Source organism: Chlorocebus sabaeus, chromosome 16, assembly GCF_047675955.1.
Source record: "Chlorocebus sabaeus isolate Y175 chromosome 16, mChlSab1.0.hap1, whole genome shotgun sequence".
In the NCBI taxonomy this organism is placed as follows: domain Eukaryota; kingdom Metazoa; phylum Chordata; class Mammalia; order Primates; family Cercopithecidae; genus Chlorocebus; species Chlorocebus sabaeus.
In genome coordinates this window covers 69,195,300-69,213,470 of record NC_132919.1, presented here as the reverse complement: position 1 = coordinate 69,213,470, position 18,171 = coordinate 69,195,300, and the positions used below count along the sequence as shown (strand labels likewise).

Sequence of the window (18,171 nt, the reverse complement as noted above, 5' to 3'; positions counted from 1 at the left end):
GTTGGATTTTTTTGGAGACTGAAGGTATCTATCTGCAGAAATTGAGGCCCAAATTGAATTTGGATTCAAGTGGATTCTAAATAATTTGCTTATCCTGAAGAGAGAAGCTTCATAAGGAATAACCAAGTTGAAGAGAGAAAACAGATTGATAATAGGCATTTTAGTGGTCTTTTTAATGTTTTCTGCTATGAAACATTTCAAGATTGAATTTTTTTTTTCACTTTCCCCATCACACACGCACACTCACGCTTTTTATTTGCCATAATGAACTGTCCAGCCCCTGTGGAGATCTCCTATGAGAACATGCATTTTCTGATAACTCACAACCCAACCAATGCTACTCTCTCTTTTTTTTTTTTGTTTTTTTGAGACAGAGTCTCGCTCTGCCGCCCAGGCTGGAGTACAGTGACCGGATCTCAGCTCACTGCAAGCTCCGCCTCCCGGGTTCACGCCATTCTCCTGCCTCAGCCTCCCAAGTAGCTGGGACTACAGGCGCCCGCCACCTCGCCCAGCTAGTTTTTTTGTATTTTTTAGTAGAGACGGGTTTCACCGTGTTAGCCAGGAAGGTCTCGATCTCCTGACCTCATGATCCGCCCGTCTCGGCCTCCCAAAGTGCTGAGATTACAGGCTTGAGCCACCGCGCCCGGCCAATGCTACTCTCAACAAGTTCACAGAGGAACTTAAGAAGTATGGAGTGATGACTTTGGTTCGAGTTTGTGATGCTACCTATGATAAAGCTCCAGTTGAAAAAGAAGGAATCGACGTTCTAGATTGGCCATTGGATGATGGAGCTCCACCCCCTAATCAGATAGTAGATGATTGGTTAAACCTGTTAAAAACCAAATTTCGTGAAGAGCCAGGTTGCTCTGTTGCAGTGCATTGTGTTGCGGGATTGGGAAGGGGCACCTGTGCTGGCTGCACTTGCTTTGATTGAATGTGGAATGAAGTACGAAGATGCAGTTCAGTTTATAAGACAAAAAAGAAGGGAAGTGTTCAATTCCAAACAGCTGCTTTACTTGGAGAAATACCGACCTAAGATGCAATTACACTTCAGAAGTATCAGTGGGCATTGCTGTGTTCAGTAGAAAGAAATGTAAAAGAAGGCTGACTTGATTGTGGCATTTAGAGGGAACTCTTGGTACCTGGAAATGTGAATCTGGAATCTTACCTGTGTCATCAAAGTAGTGATGGATTCAGTACTCCTCAACCACTCTCCTAATGATTGGAACAAAAGCAAACGAAAGAGAAATCTCTCTATAAAATGAATAAAATGTTTAAGAAAAAAAAAAAAGAGTTCAAGACCAGCCTGGACAACATGGCGAAACCCCATCCCTACAAAGGTTAGCCAGGTGTGGTGGCATGTGCCTGTAATCCCAGCTACTCAGGAAACTGAGATAGGAGAATGGCTTGAACCTGGGTGGCCGAGGTTCCTGTGAGCTGAGATTAAAAAAAAAAAAAAAAAAAATCATACTTTCCTAGTATCTAAAGTCGGCATCTGATTCCAGGCCTCTTTCAACCTTTTTTCTTTTTTCTTTTTTGAGATGGAGTCTTGCTCTGTCATCCAGGCTGGAGTGCAATGGCGCAATCTTGGCTCACTGCAACCTACACCTCCAGCATTCAAGCGATTCTCCTGCCTCAGCTTCCCAAGTAGCGGGGACCACAGGAGTGTGCCACCATGTCTGGCTAACTTTTGTATTTTTAGTACAGATGGGTTTTCACTATATGTTGGGCAGGCTGGTCTCAAACCCCTGACTTCAGGTGATCTGCAAGCCTCAGCCTCCCAGAGTGCTGGGATTACAGGCATAAGCCACCGCTCCTGGCCTAAGGTTGGCTATTTTTATGGTTATTTCTTGATTATATGATAAACAAGGGGTGGGTTAGTAATAAGTTTTCCAGAAGAGGGATGGGGATTCCTCCCCAACTGAGGGTTCCTCCACTACTTAGACCATATAGGGTAACTTCTGGACGTTGCCATGGCATTTGTAAACTGCCTGGTGCTGCTGGGAGTGTCTTTAGCATGCTAATGTATTATAATTAGCGTATAATGAGCAGCAAGGACGACCAGAGGTCACCTTCCTGATTGTCTGGGTTTTGGCAGGTTTTGACCGGTTTCTTTGCTGCATTCCGTTTTATCAGCGGGGTCTTTTGACCTTTTACCTTGTGCTGGCCTCCTGTCTCATCCTGTGAGGAGGAAGGCCTAACCTCCCAGGAATTCAGCCCAGCAGGTCTCTGTCTCATTTTACGCAGCCCCTGTTCAAGATGGAGTCGCTCTGGTTGGAAACTTCTGACAAAATGACAGCTCCTGTCATGTTGCTGCTGCCGCCAATGGACAGCCTTTAACGTGTCCGCCAGCCCTGCTCCACGGCCGGCCTGGGCTCACATGGCCCCACCCCTCCTCGAACCTCCTAGCCTGTTCCTCAAATCTGCAAGCTCTCTGCCTTCTCAGGGCCTTCATAAATGCATTTCTTCTCTCTGGAAGGCTCTTCCTTTCCCTCTTCTAGTCAATTCCTATTCATCTCTGAGTTTCAGATTAAAAGTCACTTCCTTTGGAAGTCTTACCCTTGCACTTCTTCGCAGCATCACAACTATGATGGAAATCCTTATTTCTGTAAGTATTTGGTTTCTAGGTCACCCCCCTGACACGGACGGTAGGGACCGTCTTCTCGTTCATCAGTAGGGCAGTAGCTATGGCAGTGCCTGATACAGTTCTCTGTGAGGGCGTGCGGGTCCCCTTCGGCCCTGGAGCCAGGGTCACACGCTCCCCACCGCATGCGGTCACGAGACGCCCCCAAGGGAGTGTCCTGGGACCCGGAAGCCACGACTCCTGGCCCTGAGCCCTGGTTTGGCCTTCGGGTCCACGTGGCCGGAGGCCGACAGCTGATTGGACGCGGGCCGCCCCGCCCCAGTGGCGGGACCCGCCGGGCTGAGACCATGATGGCGGTGGCGGCGGCCGCGGCGGTGGGGGTCCTTCTCCTGGCCGGGGCCAGGGGCGCGGCAGGCGACGAGGCCCGGGAGGCGGCGGCCGTGCGGGCGCTCGTGGCCCGGCTGCTGGGGCCTGGCCCGGCGGCCGACTTCTCGGTGTCGGTGGAGCGCGCCCTGGCTACCAAGCCGGGCTTGGACACCTACAGCCTGGGCGGCGGCGGCGCGGCGCGCGTGCGGGTGCGCGGCTCCACGGGCGTGGCGGCCGCTGCGGGGTTGCACCGCTATCTGCGCGACTTCTGCGGCTGCCACGTGGCCTGGTCCGGCTCTCAGCTGCGCCTGCCGCGGCCACTGCCCGCCGTGCCGGGGGAGCTGACCGAGGCCACGCCCAACAGGTACCGCCCTGCAGCTTCCCCGCGTCCGCCCGAGGCGCTTACCCCTTCCCTGAGCCGCTGCCACCCAAATCGGGAGGCTGAGCGGGGAGCGCCGGCCGGAAGGCCCAGCTGCGCCGCCTCCAGCAGCTGTGTGGCCTTGAGCCAGCCACTCTGCTTTTCAGAGCCTCGGCTGGCCCACCTGAAAAACGAAAACAAGACGCCTACCGTGCAGTGTTATTGTGAGGATTTGCACGATGATGGGCGTAGAATTTGTGGTGCACAATTGGTGATGAATGAATTTTCTTCCGTTCCTCCCCCACCCTCTCTTTGAACCTGCGGACTGAGGAAGGACGCCCCCATCCTCCCACACAGGCCTGTGTTCCAGCGCCTGCCACACTGTGGAGTGATGTGTCCACACAACTGTCCCCCGCCCATCTGTCAGACTGTGGGGGCAGGGATTCCCCGTTCCAGGAAAACACCGTGCAGAGGAGGGGCTCTGGCAGGGTGGCATGAAAGTGGAATATGCCACCCAAATACCCGCCAGACTAGAGGGCCCTGGGGGAGTACAGGGGGCGAGTGCCTCAGAAGCCCAGCCCAGGTACCTGGTCACAGCTCCACCTGGGGTGGGTCCCAGTGTGAAGCAGAAGGGCATTGTTTGGAGCCCCTCCCCTCTCCTCTAGGTGGGGGATGGGGGATTTGTTCCAGGGCTGTGGACCCTGCAGGGTGGGATGCGCCCCTGCTCATGACACTGCCCGCAGGTACCGCTATTACCAGAATGTGTGCACGCAAAGCTACTCCTTCGTGTGGTGGGACTGGGCCCGCTGGGAGCGAGAGATAGACTGGATGGCGCTGAATGGCATCAACCTGGCACTGGCCTGGAGCGGCCAGGAGGCCATCTGGCAGAGGGTGCGTGCCCACTGTCCCCTCCCCATCCTCCTGCCTATGGCGGGAGCCACCTTAGGTGTTTTCACCTGCCCCCAAGCATGGGCGCAGTGTCTCTCTCTAGAAGTGCTTTCAGCGTGCACAATGGCTCTGGCCTCCTGAAAACTGAGGCTTCCGGCCGGGCGCGGTGGCTCACGCCTGTGATCCCAGCACTTTGGGAGGCCGAGGCGGGCGGATCACGAGGTCAGGAGATCGAGACCATCCTGGCCAACATGGTGAAACCCTGTCTCTACTAAAATACAAAAAATTAGCCTGGTGTGGTGGCACACACCTGTAGTCCCAGCTACTTGGGAGCCTGAGGCAGGGGACTCGCTACCCGGGAGGTGGAGGTCGCAGTGAGCCGAGATCGTGCCACTGCACTCCAGCCTGGGTGACAGAGCGAGACTCTGTCAAAAAAAAACAAAACTGAGGCTTCCAGTTTGAGGAGTGGGGCTCCTTCCCCCATCTCCCCTATGCAGCCAATCACCTGGTCCCTTGGATCCAACTCATAGTCAGCTCTACATCTGCCTCCCTGGAAGCCTCTGTGCTGCACCGGCTGCTCCAGGCGCTGTTTAAGCTCTTCACACAGCTGCCCTGCCCTTCTGTCTGGCACCCTTGCTCATGAAGCCTTCTAAGGCCTTCCTCTTGGGAGAAAGCCCCTTTGTGCCCCATCTCCTCACCCATGCGACAAAGGTGTCCCAGTGAACTCACCTATTCACAGGTCTCTTTGCTGTGGGCTGTGGGCTCCCTGATAGCAGGGGTCAGATTTTGTCTCAGTAGCCCTAGCGCCCAGCACAAAGAAGTAATGAGTGAATGGTTGTTGAATGAATGAATGAATGAATGAAGATGAATATATATCTATGTGTAGGCCCTTCCTCCTCAGGTGTACCTGGCCTTGGGCCTGACCCAGACAGAGATCAATGAGTTCTTTACTGGTCCTGCCTTCCTGGCCTGGGGGCGAATGGGCAACCTGCACACCTGGGATGGTCCCCTGCCCCCCTCCTGGCACATCAAGCAGCTTTACCTGCAGGTAAAAGGATGGAAAAGAGAAGGGGCAGAATTGGTGATAGATGGTCACGGGCCCAGGAAGGGTGGTATTGGGCTGGCCCTGGGGCTCTTAACTGAGGCGGGGGGGCTCCGTGTGTCCTGGGAGATGAGGGCCTCCCCATAGGACAGCAGTGGCCACGCTCACCACCCTTCCTTCTGTTCCTCCAGCACCGGGTCCTGGACCGGATGCGCTCTTTTGGCATGACCCCAGTGCTACCTGCATTCGCAGGGCATGTTCCCGAGGCTGTCACCAGGTAAGGTTCCGCTCACCTCCTCCACTTAGCTCAGAGAGGGAATTTTATTCCTGTCTAGAACATGACTTAAAAACTTAAGCTCTGGCCGGGTGCAGTGGCTCAAGCCTGTAATCCCAGCACTTCGGGAGGCCGAGACGGGCGGATCGCGAGGTCAGGAGATCGAGACCATCCTGGCTAACACAGTGAAACCCTGTCTCTACTAAAAAATACGAAAAACTAGCCGGGCGAGGTGGCGGGCACCTGTAGTCCCAGCTACTCGGGAGGCTGAGGCAGGAGAATGGCGTGAACCTGGGAGGCGGAGCTTGCAGTGAGCTGAGATCCGGCCACTGCACTCCAGCCTGGGCGACAGAGCCAGACTCCGTCTCAAAAAAAAAAAAAAAAAAAACTTAGGCTCTGGGCTGGGCGCAGTGGCTTACCCCTGTAATCCCAGCACTTTGGGAGGCCAAATTGGGTAGATCACCTGAGGTCAGGAGTTCGAGACCAGCCTGACCAACGTGGTGAAACCGCGTCTCTACTAAAAATATAAAAATTAGCTGGGCATGGTGGCACGCGTCTATAATCCCATCTACTCAGGAGGCTGAGGCAGGAGAATTGCTTAAACCCGGGAGACAGACATTGCAGTGAATCAAAATCTCATCGTTGCACTCCAGCCTGGGCAACAAGAGCGAAACTCTGTCTCAAACAAACCAACAAACAAACTTAAGCTCTGGATGTAGGCCTGTGTTTGCTTTCTGACTCTGCTACTAACTAGCTGTGTGACTTCGGGCAGATGACATGACTGCTCTGTGCCTCAGTTTCCTTACTTGTAAAATGGAATCTCTACCCACTTGGCTGTAGGGTTTGTAATTATCTCTTGATCTATCTGTGACTTTGCACAGAGTGCTAGCGAGTGGCAGCAGGGGTGCTCCAGTCCCTCCTCTCCTGCTCCTCTGTGCTTCCCAGCCATCCTCTCACATGTGGTTGGGGAAAGTCTTCAAGGCCCACCTGAGACCTCCCCTCCTTCAGGAAGACTTGCTAGTGCCCCCTCCATGTCCTCCTTTGCACCTGCTAGTGTCTGGCTCCCACACTCTCACAGGACTTCATGTATGCCCGTGGCCTCCCTGCCTGCCTCTTTGCCCCCATCACCAGGTGGCAGGAAACTTATTCATTCAATAAACTTGGTCCAGCTCTCTGCAGCTGCCAGACCTGGCTCTGTGCTGGGTCCTAGGAGGCGGCAAGAAACATGCCCGAGGCCTTACCCCTGATAGGGGAGATATGTTGGCTGAAGGATACAATGCGGTGACAAGGACAGGAATATATGTGGGTTCCCTTCTCCTCTGCCAGGAGAGAGGGGCAGGAAGGGCTCAGGGCAGAGCCCAGCCTTGAAAAATGAGTGTTGCTTAGATGCCATGGCTCATGCCTATAATCCTAGCATTTTGGGAGGCTAAGGCGGGTGGATCACCTGAGGTCAGGAGTTCAAGACCAGCCTGGCCAACATGACGAAACCCCATCTCTACTAAAAGTACAAAAATTAGCCAGGCGTGCTGGTGGGCTCCTGTAATCCCAGCTACTCGGTAGGCTGAGGCAGGGGAATCTCTTGAAGCCAGGGGCGGAGATTGCAGTGAGCCAAGATCACGCCACTTCACTCTAGCCTGGGCGACAGAGTGAGACTCTATCACCAAAAAAAAAAAAAGAATATTAAACGCCTCATGTTCTTACTCATAGTGGGAGTTGAACAATGAGAACACATGGATACGGAGGGGAACATCACACACCGGGGACTGTTGGGGGGTGGGGGTCAAGGGGAGAGCTAGCATTAGGGCAAATACCTAATGCATGCGGGGCTGAAAACCCAGATGACAGGTTGATGGGTGCAGCAAACCACCATGGCACATGTATACCTATGCAACAAACCTGCATGTTCTGCACATGTATCCTGGAACTGAAAGTGTAATTAAAAAAGAGAGAGAGAGAGGAGAGAGAGAGAGAGAAAGGAAGGAAGAAAGAAAGAAAGAAAGAGGAGTGTTGCTTGTTTCTGGCTATAGGAAGGGGACAGATAGTGAAAGTTTTTCAGCGAAGGTGGCCAGGGAAGGAGAGGAGACAACTCTAGGCAGAGAGCACAGCCTGTACAAGCCATAGGGGCGAGAGAAACCGGGATGTGCCACGGGAGCTGTAGAGAAGTTGGCGAGGCTGCTGAGGGGCTATGGGCCATGATGTACACTATGGTGGCTTCCATGAAATGTCTGAGCTTTTGCTTCCCACTAGGGTGTTCCCTCAGGTCAATGTCACGAAGATGGGTAGTTGGGGACACTTCAACTGTTCCTACTCCTGCTCCTTCCTTCTGGCTCCGGAAGACCCTATGTTCCCCGTCATCGGGAGCCTCTTCCTGAGAGAGCTGGTCAAAGAGTTTGGCACAGACCACATCTATGGGGCCGACACTTTCAACGAGATGCAGCCACCCTCCTCAGCGCCCTCCTACCTTGCCGCAGCCACCAGAGCTGTCTATGAGGCCATGATTGCAGGTACAGTGCCTGGGGGAGGTGGGAGAGCCCCCCAGACCCTCATAAAGAAGGGAGTAGCAGATGTCAACAGGGGTAGGCAGAGGGACCAGAATAATGCCTCGCCATAGCACACAGCACTTTACAGTTTACCAAGCACTTGTACACATGCGTCGTCTCAGTGAATCCCACTGTGGTTGAGAGGTGAGCTCTGGAGGCCGACAACCTGGGTCACACCTGGCGCTCCTATTTCCTGGCCGTGTGACTTATGACTTCTGACCTCCTTGCCAGTGTCTCATTTGCTTTCCCTGTAAACAGGGAATACCTCATAGTAGAGTAACGCCTGGCCCAGCGCGAAGGCCACTAAGGGCTAGCAATGAACAAGGACTTTGTTTGGTCTCTGTGTGGTTCCTGAGGTAGGCACTGCAGGCAGGAGGTGAGTGGATGCGCCTAAAGGCACTAAGTGCCCATCCTGCTACAAAACCGTTAAGCCAGGGCTCCTTCCTGCCACTTATGAGGAGTGGAGGGGAGGGCGCCCAAGTCAGGAATGACTTGGTGGAGAGGCATCTCTGTTGGCCAGGAAGAGAACAGATCAGCTTAGCCTTTCTCAAGCAGCACTGCTCTGATGTGGCCCAAACCAGCAGCAGCAGCACCCTGAGCTGTGAGATAGCAAATTCTGAGGCAGAAGCTACATATTTTTTTTTTTTTGAGACAGAGTCTTACTCTGTTGCCCAGGTTGGAGTGCAGTGGCACAATCTCGTCTCACTGCAACCTTCATCTCCTAGGTTCAAGTGATTCTCCTGCCTCAGTCTCCCGAGTAGTTGGGACTACAGGCACGCACCACCACGCCCGGCAATTTTTGTTGGTTTGTTTTGAGACAGAGTCTCACTCTGTTGCCCAGGCTGGAGTGCAGTGGCATGATCTCAGTTCACTGCAACCTCTGCCTCCTGAGTTCAAGCGATTCTCCTGCCTCAGCCTCCTGAGTAGCTGGGATTACAGGTGGCCCCCACCACGCCTGGCTAATTTTTGTATTTTAGTAGAGACAGGGTTACACTATGTAGGACAAGCTGGTCTTGAACTCCTGACCTCAAATGATCCGCCCACTTCAGCCTCCCAAAATGCTGGGATTATAGGTGTGCGCCACCTCGCCTGGCCAATTTTTGTATTTTTAGTAGAGACAGGGTTTCACCATGGTGGCCAGGCTGGTCTCAAATTCCTGACCTCAGGTGATCCACCCACCTCGGCCTCCCAAAGTACTGGGATTACAGGCGTGCGTGGGATTACTGTGCCTGGCCTTAATTTTGTTTTTGAGACAGAGTCTTACTCTGTCACCCAGACTGGAGTGCAGTGGCACAATCTCGGCTCACTACAACTTCTGCCTTATGGGTTCAAGTGATTCTTGTGCCTCTGCCTCCCCAGTAGCTGGGATTATAGGCACCTGCTATTACCCTAGGCTAACTTTTGTATTTTTAGTATAGACAGGGTTTCCCCACATTGGCCGGGCAGGACTGGAACTCCTGGGCTCAAGCGATCCACCCTCCTCGGCCACTCAGAGTGCTGGGATTATAGGTGTGGGCCACCCCACCCAGCCAGGAAGCCCCACGTTTTTTGTTTGTTTTTTGTTTTGTTTTCTTTTGAGATCAAGTCTCTCTCTGTCGGCCAGGCTGGAGTTCAGTGGTGTGATCTCGGCTCACTGCAAGCTCCGCCTCCCGGGTTCATGCCATTCTCCTGCCTCAGCCTCCCAAGTAGCTGGGACTACAGGCGCCCGCCACCATGCCTGGCTAATTTTTTTGTATTTTTTAGTAGAGACGGGGTTTCACCATGTTAGCCAGGATGGTCTCGATCTCCTGACCTCGTGATCCACCTGCCTCGGCCTCCCAAAGTGCTGGGATTACAGGCGTGAGCCACCGCGCCCGGCCAGGAAGCCGCATGTTTTAAGGAACCCTCTGGGTAACTCTCATGTTCCCCCAAGCTGCTGAACCCTGTGCTGGAGTTTCCAGAAGGAAGCGATAAGGATGGGGCAGCGTATGTGCAACAGAGCGTCCCGCTGGTGGGGGTCACGGGAAGCCATGCCCTGGGATAGAGAGAGTCGTCCGTAGAGTGGGGTGAACATTCCCTGGCCCCTCTGTCTCATCACTCCTCTTCTCTGTTCCCCCCACCTCCTGACCACAGTGGATACTGAGGCTGTGTGGCTGCTTCAAGGCTGGCTCTTCCAGCACCAGCCCCAGTTCTGGGGGCCCACCCAGATCGGGGCTGTGCTGGGGGCTGTGCCTCGTGGCCGCCTCCTGGTTCTGGACCTGTTTGCTGAGAGCCAGCCTGTGTACACCCGCACCGCCTCCTTCCAGGGCCAGCCCTTCATCTGGTGCATGCTGCACAACTTTGGGGGAAACCATGGTCTGTTTGGAGCCCTGGAGGCCGTGAACGGAGGCCCAGAAGCTGCCCGCCTCTTCCCCAACTCCACCATGGTAGGCACGGGCATGGCCCCCGAGGGCATCAGCCAGAACGAAGTGGTCTATTCCCTCATGGCTGAGCTGGGCTGGCGAAAGGACCCAGTGCCAGATTTGGCGGCCTGGGTGACCAACTTTGCTGCCCGGCGGTATGGGGTCTCCCACCCGGATGCAGGGGCAGCGTGGAGACTACTGCTCCAGAGTGTGTACAACTGCTCCGGGGAGGCCTGCAGGGGCCACAATCGCAGCCCGCTGGTCAGGCGGCCATCCCTACAGATGAATACCAGTGTCTGGTACAACCGATCCAGTGTGTTTGAGGCCTGGCGGCTGCTGCTCACATCTGCTCCCTCCCTGGCCGCCAGCCCTGCCTTCCGCTATGACCTGCTGGACCTCACTCGGCAGGCGGTGCAGGAGCTGGTCAGCTTGTACTATGAGGAGGCAAGGAGTGCCTACCTGAGCAAGGAGCTGACTTCCCTGTTGAGGGCTGGAGGCATCCTGGCCTATGAGCTGCTGCCAGCGCTGGACGAGCTGCTGGCAAGTGACAGCCGCTTCTTGCTGGGCAGCTGGCTGGAGCAGGCCCGAGCAGCGGCAGTCAGTGAGGCCGAGGCCGATTTCTATGAGCAGAACAGCCGCTACCAGCTGACCCTGTGGGGGCCAGAAGGCAACATCCTGGACTACGCCAACAAGCAGCTGGCGGGGCTGGTGGCCAACTACTACACCCCTCGCTGGCGGCTCTTCCTGGAGGCGCTGGCTGACAGTGTGGCCCAGGGCATCCCTTTCCAACAGCACCAGTTTGACAAAAATGTCTTCCAACTGGAGCAGGCCTTCGTCCTCAGCAAGCAGAGGTACCCCAGCCAGCCACAAGGAGACACTGTGGACCTGGCCAAGAAGCTCTTCCTCAAATATTACCCCCGCTGGGTGGCTGGCTCTTGGTGATAGATTCGCCACCCCTCGGCCTTGTTTTCCACTAACCAAGCCGGGGCAGGTTCCAGGGCCTGGAGCTGGACAAGCATCACAGGATAACCCAGGCCTGGGAGGAGGCCCCATGGCCTGCTGGTGGGGTGTGGCCTGGGGCAACTGGAGGGAAATGAACTGCCCTCCACCACCACCCAAAGTGTGGGATTAAAGTACTGTTTTCTTTCCAGTTAAACTGATGAGTCCCCTGGGTCTGCCAGAATGAGAAGGTCACTGCTGCCATGATTGGGAGGACTCAGGGCTATAGCGTGGCCCTGGGCTGGGACCTGTTCTCCCATCCCTTGCCTCACATCCCTGTTTTTGTTTGTTTTTTTGTTTTGTTTTGTTTTAGATGGAGTCTTGCTCTTTGCCCAGGCTGGAGTACAATGGCACAATCTTTGCTCACTGCAAACTCTACCTCCTGGTTTCAAGCGATTCTTTTGTGTCTTACAGGCTTACACCACCACTCCCGGCTAATTTTTATATTTTTAGTAGAGACGGGGTTTTACCATGTTGGCCAGGCTGGTCTTGATCTCCTGACCTCAAGTGATCCACCTGCCTTCCTGCCTTGGCCTCCCTAAGTACTGGGATTAGAGGAGTGAGCCATAGTGCTGGATCATATCCCTGTTTTTAATACTAACCCCTCTCCTTTGAAAGGAGAATGCCTCCTGTTGAAGGAAAACCTCTTTTTTTTTTTTTTTTTAGAGACAGTCTCTCTCTGATGCCCAGGCTGAAGTGCAGTGTTGCCATCTTGGCTCAGTGCAGCCTCCGCCGCCTGGGTTCAAACAATTCTTCTGCCTCAGCCTCCCGAGTAGCTGGGACTACAGACGCGTGCCACCACGCCGGGCTAATTTTTGTATTTTTAGTAGAGACAGGGTTTCACCATATCGGCCAAGCAGGTCTCGAACTCCTGACCTCATCATCAGCCCGCCTCAGCCTCTTAAAAAGAGCTGGGATTACAGGCATGAGCCACTGCTCCTGGCCAGGAAAACCTTTTTTCAAACAGTGTTTTCCTTAGCTGTCATGCCACAACAACAGTCAGCAACACAGGAGACTTCTGTCACCAAATATTTGGAGAATTTTTCCCACGCGGCAAGCAGTGAAGAGCAGCTGGGTGTCCTCAAGTTCAGTTCCAATGTAATCTACCAGAGACGGCGTCAGATACCACAGCGTGAGCGCACAGATTCATGAGACTACACCCTCCTTCCCACAGGTCACAAGTCCTGGTCCCGAGAACTTCTGACTGACTGGCTTCAAGTTGGAGTTCCTGAGACCCCCTTCCCCTCTATGGAGTCAACTCATTTGCTCTAGTGACCCAAACACAGGGAAACCCTTATTTACTGCTTTATTACAAGGAAAATTTTTTTCTCTCTTCATTTTTTTTTGAGACAGGGTCTTAGTCTGTCACCCAGAGTGAGTACAGTGGCAGGGTCTGGCTCTGTCACCCAGGCTGGAGTGCAGTGGCACAATCTTGGCTCACTACAGCCTTGATCCCCCACCAAGTAAGCTGGGACTCCAGGCACACACCACCACACCCAGCTAATTTTTAAATATTTTTTGTAGAGACTGGGTCTCACTCTTGCCCTGGCTGGTCTTGAACTCCTAGGCTCCAGCAATCCCCCTGCCTCAGTTTCCCAAAGTGCTGGGATTACAGGCATGAGCCACTGTGCCCAGCCTCGAAGGATATTTTAAAGGTTAGAAATAAATAGCCCGATGAAGAGATACAGACAGGCTGGGCGCGGTGGCTCAAGCCTGTAATTCCAGCACTTTGGGAGGCCAAGATGGGCGGATCACGAGGTTAGGAGATTGAGACCATCCTGGCTAACATGGTGAAACCCCGTCTCTACTAAAAAATACAAAAACCTGGCTGGGCGCGGTGGCTCAAGCCTGTAATCCCAGCACTTTGGGAGGCCGAGACGGGTGGATCACGAGGTCAGAGGATCAAGACCAGCCTGGCTAACACGGTGAAACCCTGTCTCTACTAAAAAAAATACAAAAAATAAAACTAGCCAGGAGAGGTGGCGGGCGCCTGTAGTCCCAGCTACTCGGGAGGCTGAGGCAGGAGAATGTCGTAAACCCGGGAGGCGGAGCTTGCAGTGAGCTGAGATCCGGCCACTGCACTCCAGCATGGGTGACAGAGCGAGACTCCGTCTCAAAAAAAAAACCCAAAAAAACCCCAAAAAACTAGCAGGGCGAGTAGTCCCAGCTACTTGGGAGGCTGAGGCAGGAGAATGGCGTAAACCCGGGGGGCGGAGCTTGCAGTGGGCTGAGATCCGACCACTGCACTCCAGCCCGGGCAACAGAGTGAGACTCCGTCTCAAAAAAAAAAAAAAAAAAAAAAAAGATACAGACAGGGTGGTCTGGAAGGGTCCAGAGCAGGAGCTTCAATCTCTGTAGAGTTTCGGTTACGTCACCCTCTGGGCACATGGATGAGTTCTTCACCTTCTGTCAGCCTCCACGTGTTGAGCTCTCAGAAGCTCCCCGAACCCTGTCCTTTGGGCCTTTTATGGAGAACTCCATTGGCTGTCCATGATTGAAGCATGGACAACTGTGATAATGTGACTGGGCAAAAAGGGTCTGATCTAAGCCTAGCAAGGCTGGTCCAGATTCTTTGGGCCTTTGTGCAGCATTCCTTTCTCCAGGGTATGGGGCAAGGACCCACTCTGGAATGAGGATCCTACAACCACAATCAGATTAGAGTCCTGCCTTGGGCAGCTGAAAAGAGGACAGGAGAAGGTCAGAGAGAGGAGAGGCTGTTTTTTGAGGCCTGAGGTGCCCCAACATTACAATGAAAGACTAACCATGGTCATGTGAGTTATGAGCTAGGAACTGTGGACAAAACCAACACATATACAATCATCTCCCACCTCCCAGCGCCTTCACTTTCACAGCCTCTGCAGCAAACTGTGGTCACTGTAATTGCTCCGGTGGCACAGAGGCATACCCAGGGGAATCTGCCCCGGGGGCTACTCTGTGCCCACATGGGAACCAACACCTCCCCTCCCTCTGACCAGCAACCAGGACAGTTTGGTGTTCCAAGCAGTGGGCTCATGTCTGTTTTGGCTCAGAACAGGGTGGGGAGATCGGGCCAGGGACCCGCAGGAGGGCTTATCCTTGAGATTGCGTGGGAGACACAACAAGGGGTGGGGGCCTGCGGGCGGGGTGGGGCGAAGCAGGTGATATCCAGCCCAGAGCCCCAGCCTCTCCCCACAGTCTCACCATGGCCCGCACCGTGGTGCTCATCACCGGCTGCTCCTCGGGCATCGGCCTGCACTTGGCGGTACGCCTGGCTTCAGACCCATCCCAGAGCTTCAAAGGTATAGATAGGTAGGGACAGAGAGGGAGAGAAGGGAGGAGCCCCTGGAGGCCAGAAGTCAAGTCAGATCTCCCTTCTCTCCCAAAACCTCCAGTATATGCCACATTGAGGGACCTGAAAACACAGGGTCGGCTGTGGGAGGCGGCCCGGGCCCGGGGATGCCCTCTGGGATCCCTAGAGACGTTGCAGCTGGACGTAAGGGACTCAAAATCCGTGGCCGCTGCCCGGGAACGCGTGACTGAGGGCCGTGTGGACGTGCTGGGTGAGCCTCCCAGAAACACGTGGGCTCCTAGGAGCTTTCTCCACCCTGCCTTCAACCCAACATGTCCCGAGGCCCAGGGAGCACGAGGGGACAGGCTGTGCTGAGGGTGATGCTGAGGCAGGCTGGTCGGGCCTCTGTCACTGCAGTGTGTAACGCAGGCCTGGGCCTACTGGGGCCGCTGGAGGCGGTGGGGGAGGACGCCGTGGCCTCTGTGCTGGACGTGAACGTGGTGGGGACGGTGCGGGTGCTGCAGGCCTTCCTGCCAGACATGAAGCGGCGCGGTTCGGGACGCGTGTTGGTGACCGGGAGCGTGGGAGGATTGATGGGTGAGTGGTAGGTACTGGCCTCCGCAGCTCCAGATTCTTTGTGTGGGGAGCTGAGCCTTGAAAGCAGGCTCCGGTGGGAGGGTGGGGGGTGTGTAGGGGGAGGGGTACAGTCAGCTTGGAGGGGCACCGCCTTCCCGGGTATGACCCCCTGGCCCCTGGGCCTCAGGAACCTCGTCTCCCCACCTAAGGGCTACCCTTCAATGACGTTTACTGCGCCAGCAAGTTCGCGCTCGAAGGCTTATGCGAGAGTCTGGCAGTTCTGCTGCTGCCCTTTGGGGTCCAGTGAGTCAACACTTCCGTCTCCCCAACCCTCTGAACTCTGACCTAGAGACCCCCGAGCACCCCGTCATGCGGGAGCTGCTCTGGGGCGATCTCCCTGGCCCTCCCTGCCCGGCTCACTTTTGCTGTGTGCCAGGTCTCCCGCGTAGCCTCAGATGGATTTGGGAGGGCTGCTCCAGCAGGAACCCGCGTTTCAAATGTTCTGGTTATCACCAGCGCCCTTTCTGCCTCACGGCGCGGCGCAGCGCAGCGGTGCGGGGCCCAGGACGTGGTCGGGGCTGGGGCTGGGGTTGGGGCTGGGACTGGTGCCTGGCTCGCGTCCGCCCCCGCCCACTCGTTGCTCTCCGGCCGGCAGCTTGAGCCTGATCGAGTGCGGCCCAGTGCACACCGCCTTCATGGAGAAGGTGTCGGGCAGCCCAGACGAGGTGCTGGACCGCACGGACATCCACACCTTCCACCGCTTCTACCAATACCTCGCCCACAGCAAGCAGGTCTTTCGCGAGGCGGCGCAGAACCCTGAGGAGGTGGCGGAGGTGAGCGCGGGGCTGGACTCCGGGAGCGGGAGCGGTGCGTCCTCCAGCGCGCATTGGTGGCCAGAGCTCTCCTCCCGCTGCCGCAGGTCTTCCTCACCGCTTTACGCGCCCCGAAGCCGACCCTGCGCTACTTCACCACCGAGCGCTTCTTGCCCCTGCTGCGGATGCGCCTGGACGACCCCAGCGGCTCCAACTACGTGGCCGCCATGCACCGGCACGTGTTCGGCGACGATCCGGCAGAGGCCGAGGCTGGGGCCGGGCCTGGGGCCGGGGCCGGGCCCAGTGAGGTGGGGGACCCTGAGCTCGGCGATCCTCCAGCCGCCCCGCAGTAAAGGCTTCCTCAGCCCTTCTTTGTCCTCTGGGTCTGTGTGGTCCCTGGGGACGGGGCGGCGGTGGTGGTGGCGGCGGCTGTGAGTGGATAACTAAGATAGATCGCGTTAGCCAGTTTTACCAGCGCAGCTAGGCGCGATGGCTGTCTCCTGTAATGCCAGCGCTTTGGGAGACGGAGACAGGAGGATTGCTCAAGCCCTGGAGTTGGAGACCAGCCAGAGCAACGTAGTGAGATCCCCATCTCTACAAAAATAAAAAACTTAAAAATCAGCACAGTGGCACCATTCCTTGAGCCCAGGAGTTGGAGGGTGCAGTGAGCATGATGGGGCCACTGCACTCCAGCCTGGGCGACAGAGCGAGACCCGTCAATTAATCAAATCAATCAACCAACCAACCGAACAACTCAGAAACCGAAGTCCAGAAAGAAGCAGCCCAGGATCACGCCTCAAGTCCACGTTAAAGCCCAGACACAGTCTCTGGATACCCAATGGGCATCTGCAGGAGGAGTTAGGTGGCACTTGGGTTGGAGTAGAGTCAGGTTATGACCTGGACCCCATTGGCCATGAGACCTCAGGCAAGTTCCTTACTTTCTCTGAGTCTTTCTTTTCTTTCTTTTTTTTTCCTGAGACAGAGTTTTTCTCTTGTTGCCCAGGCTGGAGTGCAATGGGGGTGATTTCGGCTCACCACAATCTCCGCTTCCCGGGTTCAAGTGAGTCTCCTGCCTCAGCTGGGATTATAGGCATGCACCACCATGCCCGGCTAATTTTGTATTTTCAGTGGAGATGCGGTTTCTCCATGTTGGTCAGGCTGGTCTCAAACTCTTGACCTTACGTGATCCACCCGCCTCAGCCTCTCAAAGTGCTGGGCATACAGGCATGAGCCACCCCATCCGGCCCTCTGAGTCTTTCTCATCTGTAAAATGGGTATAATAATGCCTATCTAATGGGTTTTAGTAATGGTGGAGATAATGCCTGAAAGTGCTGGTATAGAGGTCTTAATAGCCAACAAGGACTGTTATTAGAACGAATAGTAATATGACTACTGTCACATTTTGCAAATGTGTAAAGAAGAAAGAGGGTTAAATGAATCAAAGGGAGACAGCCCCACTCACCCTGCTCTGCCCCAGAAGACTGAGAGATCCCCACCATCTGGGAAGCTGCCTCACCAGGAGTTACAGCTGGGGCTACAGCACTGGCTACTTTGCTACAATGGCCTGTCGTTCCTGAGCCCAGTGGAGAGTCCCGGTGGGGGCAGGAGTCATTGATAGGGGCAGTAGAGTTGTAGAGAAACTCTCTGAACTTCTGTGGAGGTCTGGTGCGGGGGAGGAGTGAACAGATAAGAGGCTAGGTGAGGATGCAGCACAGGAAGGGGGCAGGAGTGTCCCAGGAGGGGGCGGTACTGAGGGAGGGATGCAGCTGGGTCTGAGAGGGAGGGAAGGGTGAGGGGGATAGCCCTTTGGAGTGGGCAGGGACATGACCACAGAAAATCTGGGAAGTGGAAACAGACAGGAACTTGCTGGAGTTCTTGGAGCTTTGTGTGGGGCACTGCGGGAAGAAGGCAGGCTCTCCACTCTGACCTGCCCCCACCTCCGGATGAGAGTCTTCTCTGCCTGTTGGATGATGTGCTGCCCCTGCTCTTGGAGGAAGAGGCCTCCCAGCCACCCTCTCCTGCCAGTCTCCTTGCCCTGCTGACCCAGACAGATCTGCTATCCCTGCAGCATCCAGGAAGGCCA

The 18,171-nt window shown here is 55.3% G+C and overlaps 2 protein-coding genes and 1 pseudogene across 2 annotated transcripts; all 3 read left to right on the top strand.

Moving 5' to 3' along the window:
• Positions 1-255: 255 nt before the first annotated feature.
• Positions 256-1,500, top strand: LOC140708693 (protein tyrosine phosphatase type IVA 2-like; annotated as a pseudogene).
• A 1,403-nt stretch (positions 1,501-2,903) lies between these two features.
• NAGLU (N-acetyl-alpha-glucosaminidase) lies at positions 2,904-11,589 on the top strand. Its single transcript, XM_008012630.3, has 6 exons — positions 2,904-3,314; positions 4,052-4,199; positions 5,098-5,244; positions 5,430-5,515; positions 7,760-8,016; positions 10,165-11,589. The coding sequence occupies exons 1-6, from the start codon at positions 2,932-2,934 to the stop codon at positions 11,373-11,375; spliced, it is 2,232 nt and encodes a 743-aa protein (XP_008010821.3). The 5' UTR covers positions 2,904-2,931; the 3' UTR covers positions 11,376-11,589.
• A 1,276-nt stretch (positions 11,590-12,865) lies between these two features.
• Positions 12,866-16,709, top strand: HSD17B1 (hydroxysteroid 17-beta dehydrogenase 1). The gene is made up of 6 exons (XM_008012629.3): positions 12,866-14,710; positions 14,804-14,971; positions 15,118-15,297; positions 15,486-15,579; positions 15,932-16,109; positions 16,196-16,709. Exons 1-6 carry the CDS (start codon positions 14,614-14,616, stop codon positions 16,439-16,441), a joined length of 963 nt encoding a protein of 320 aa, XP_008010820.1. The 5' UTR covers positions 12,866-14,613; the 3' UTR covers positions 16,442-16,709.
• Positions 16,710-18,171: the final 1,462 nt, after the last annotated feature.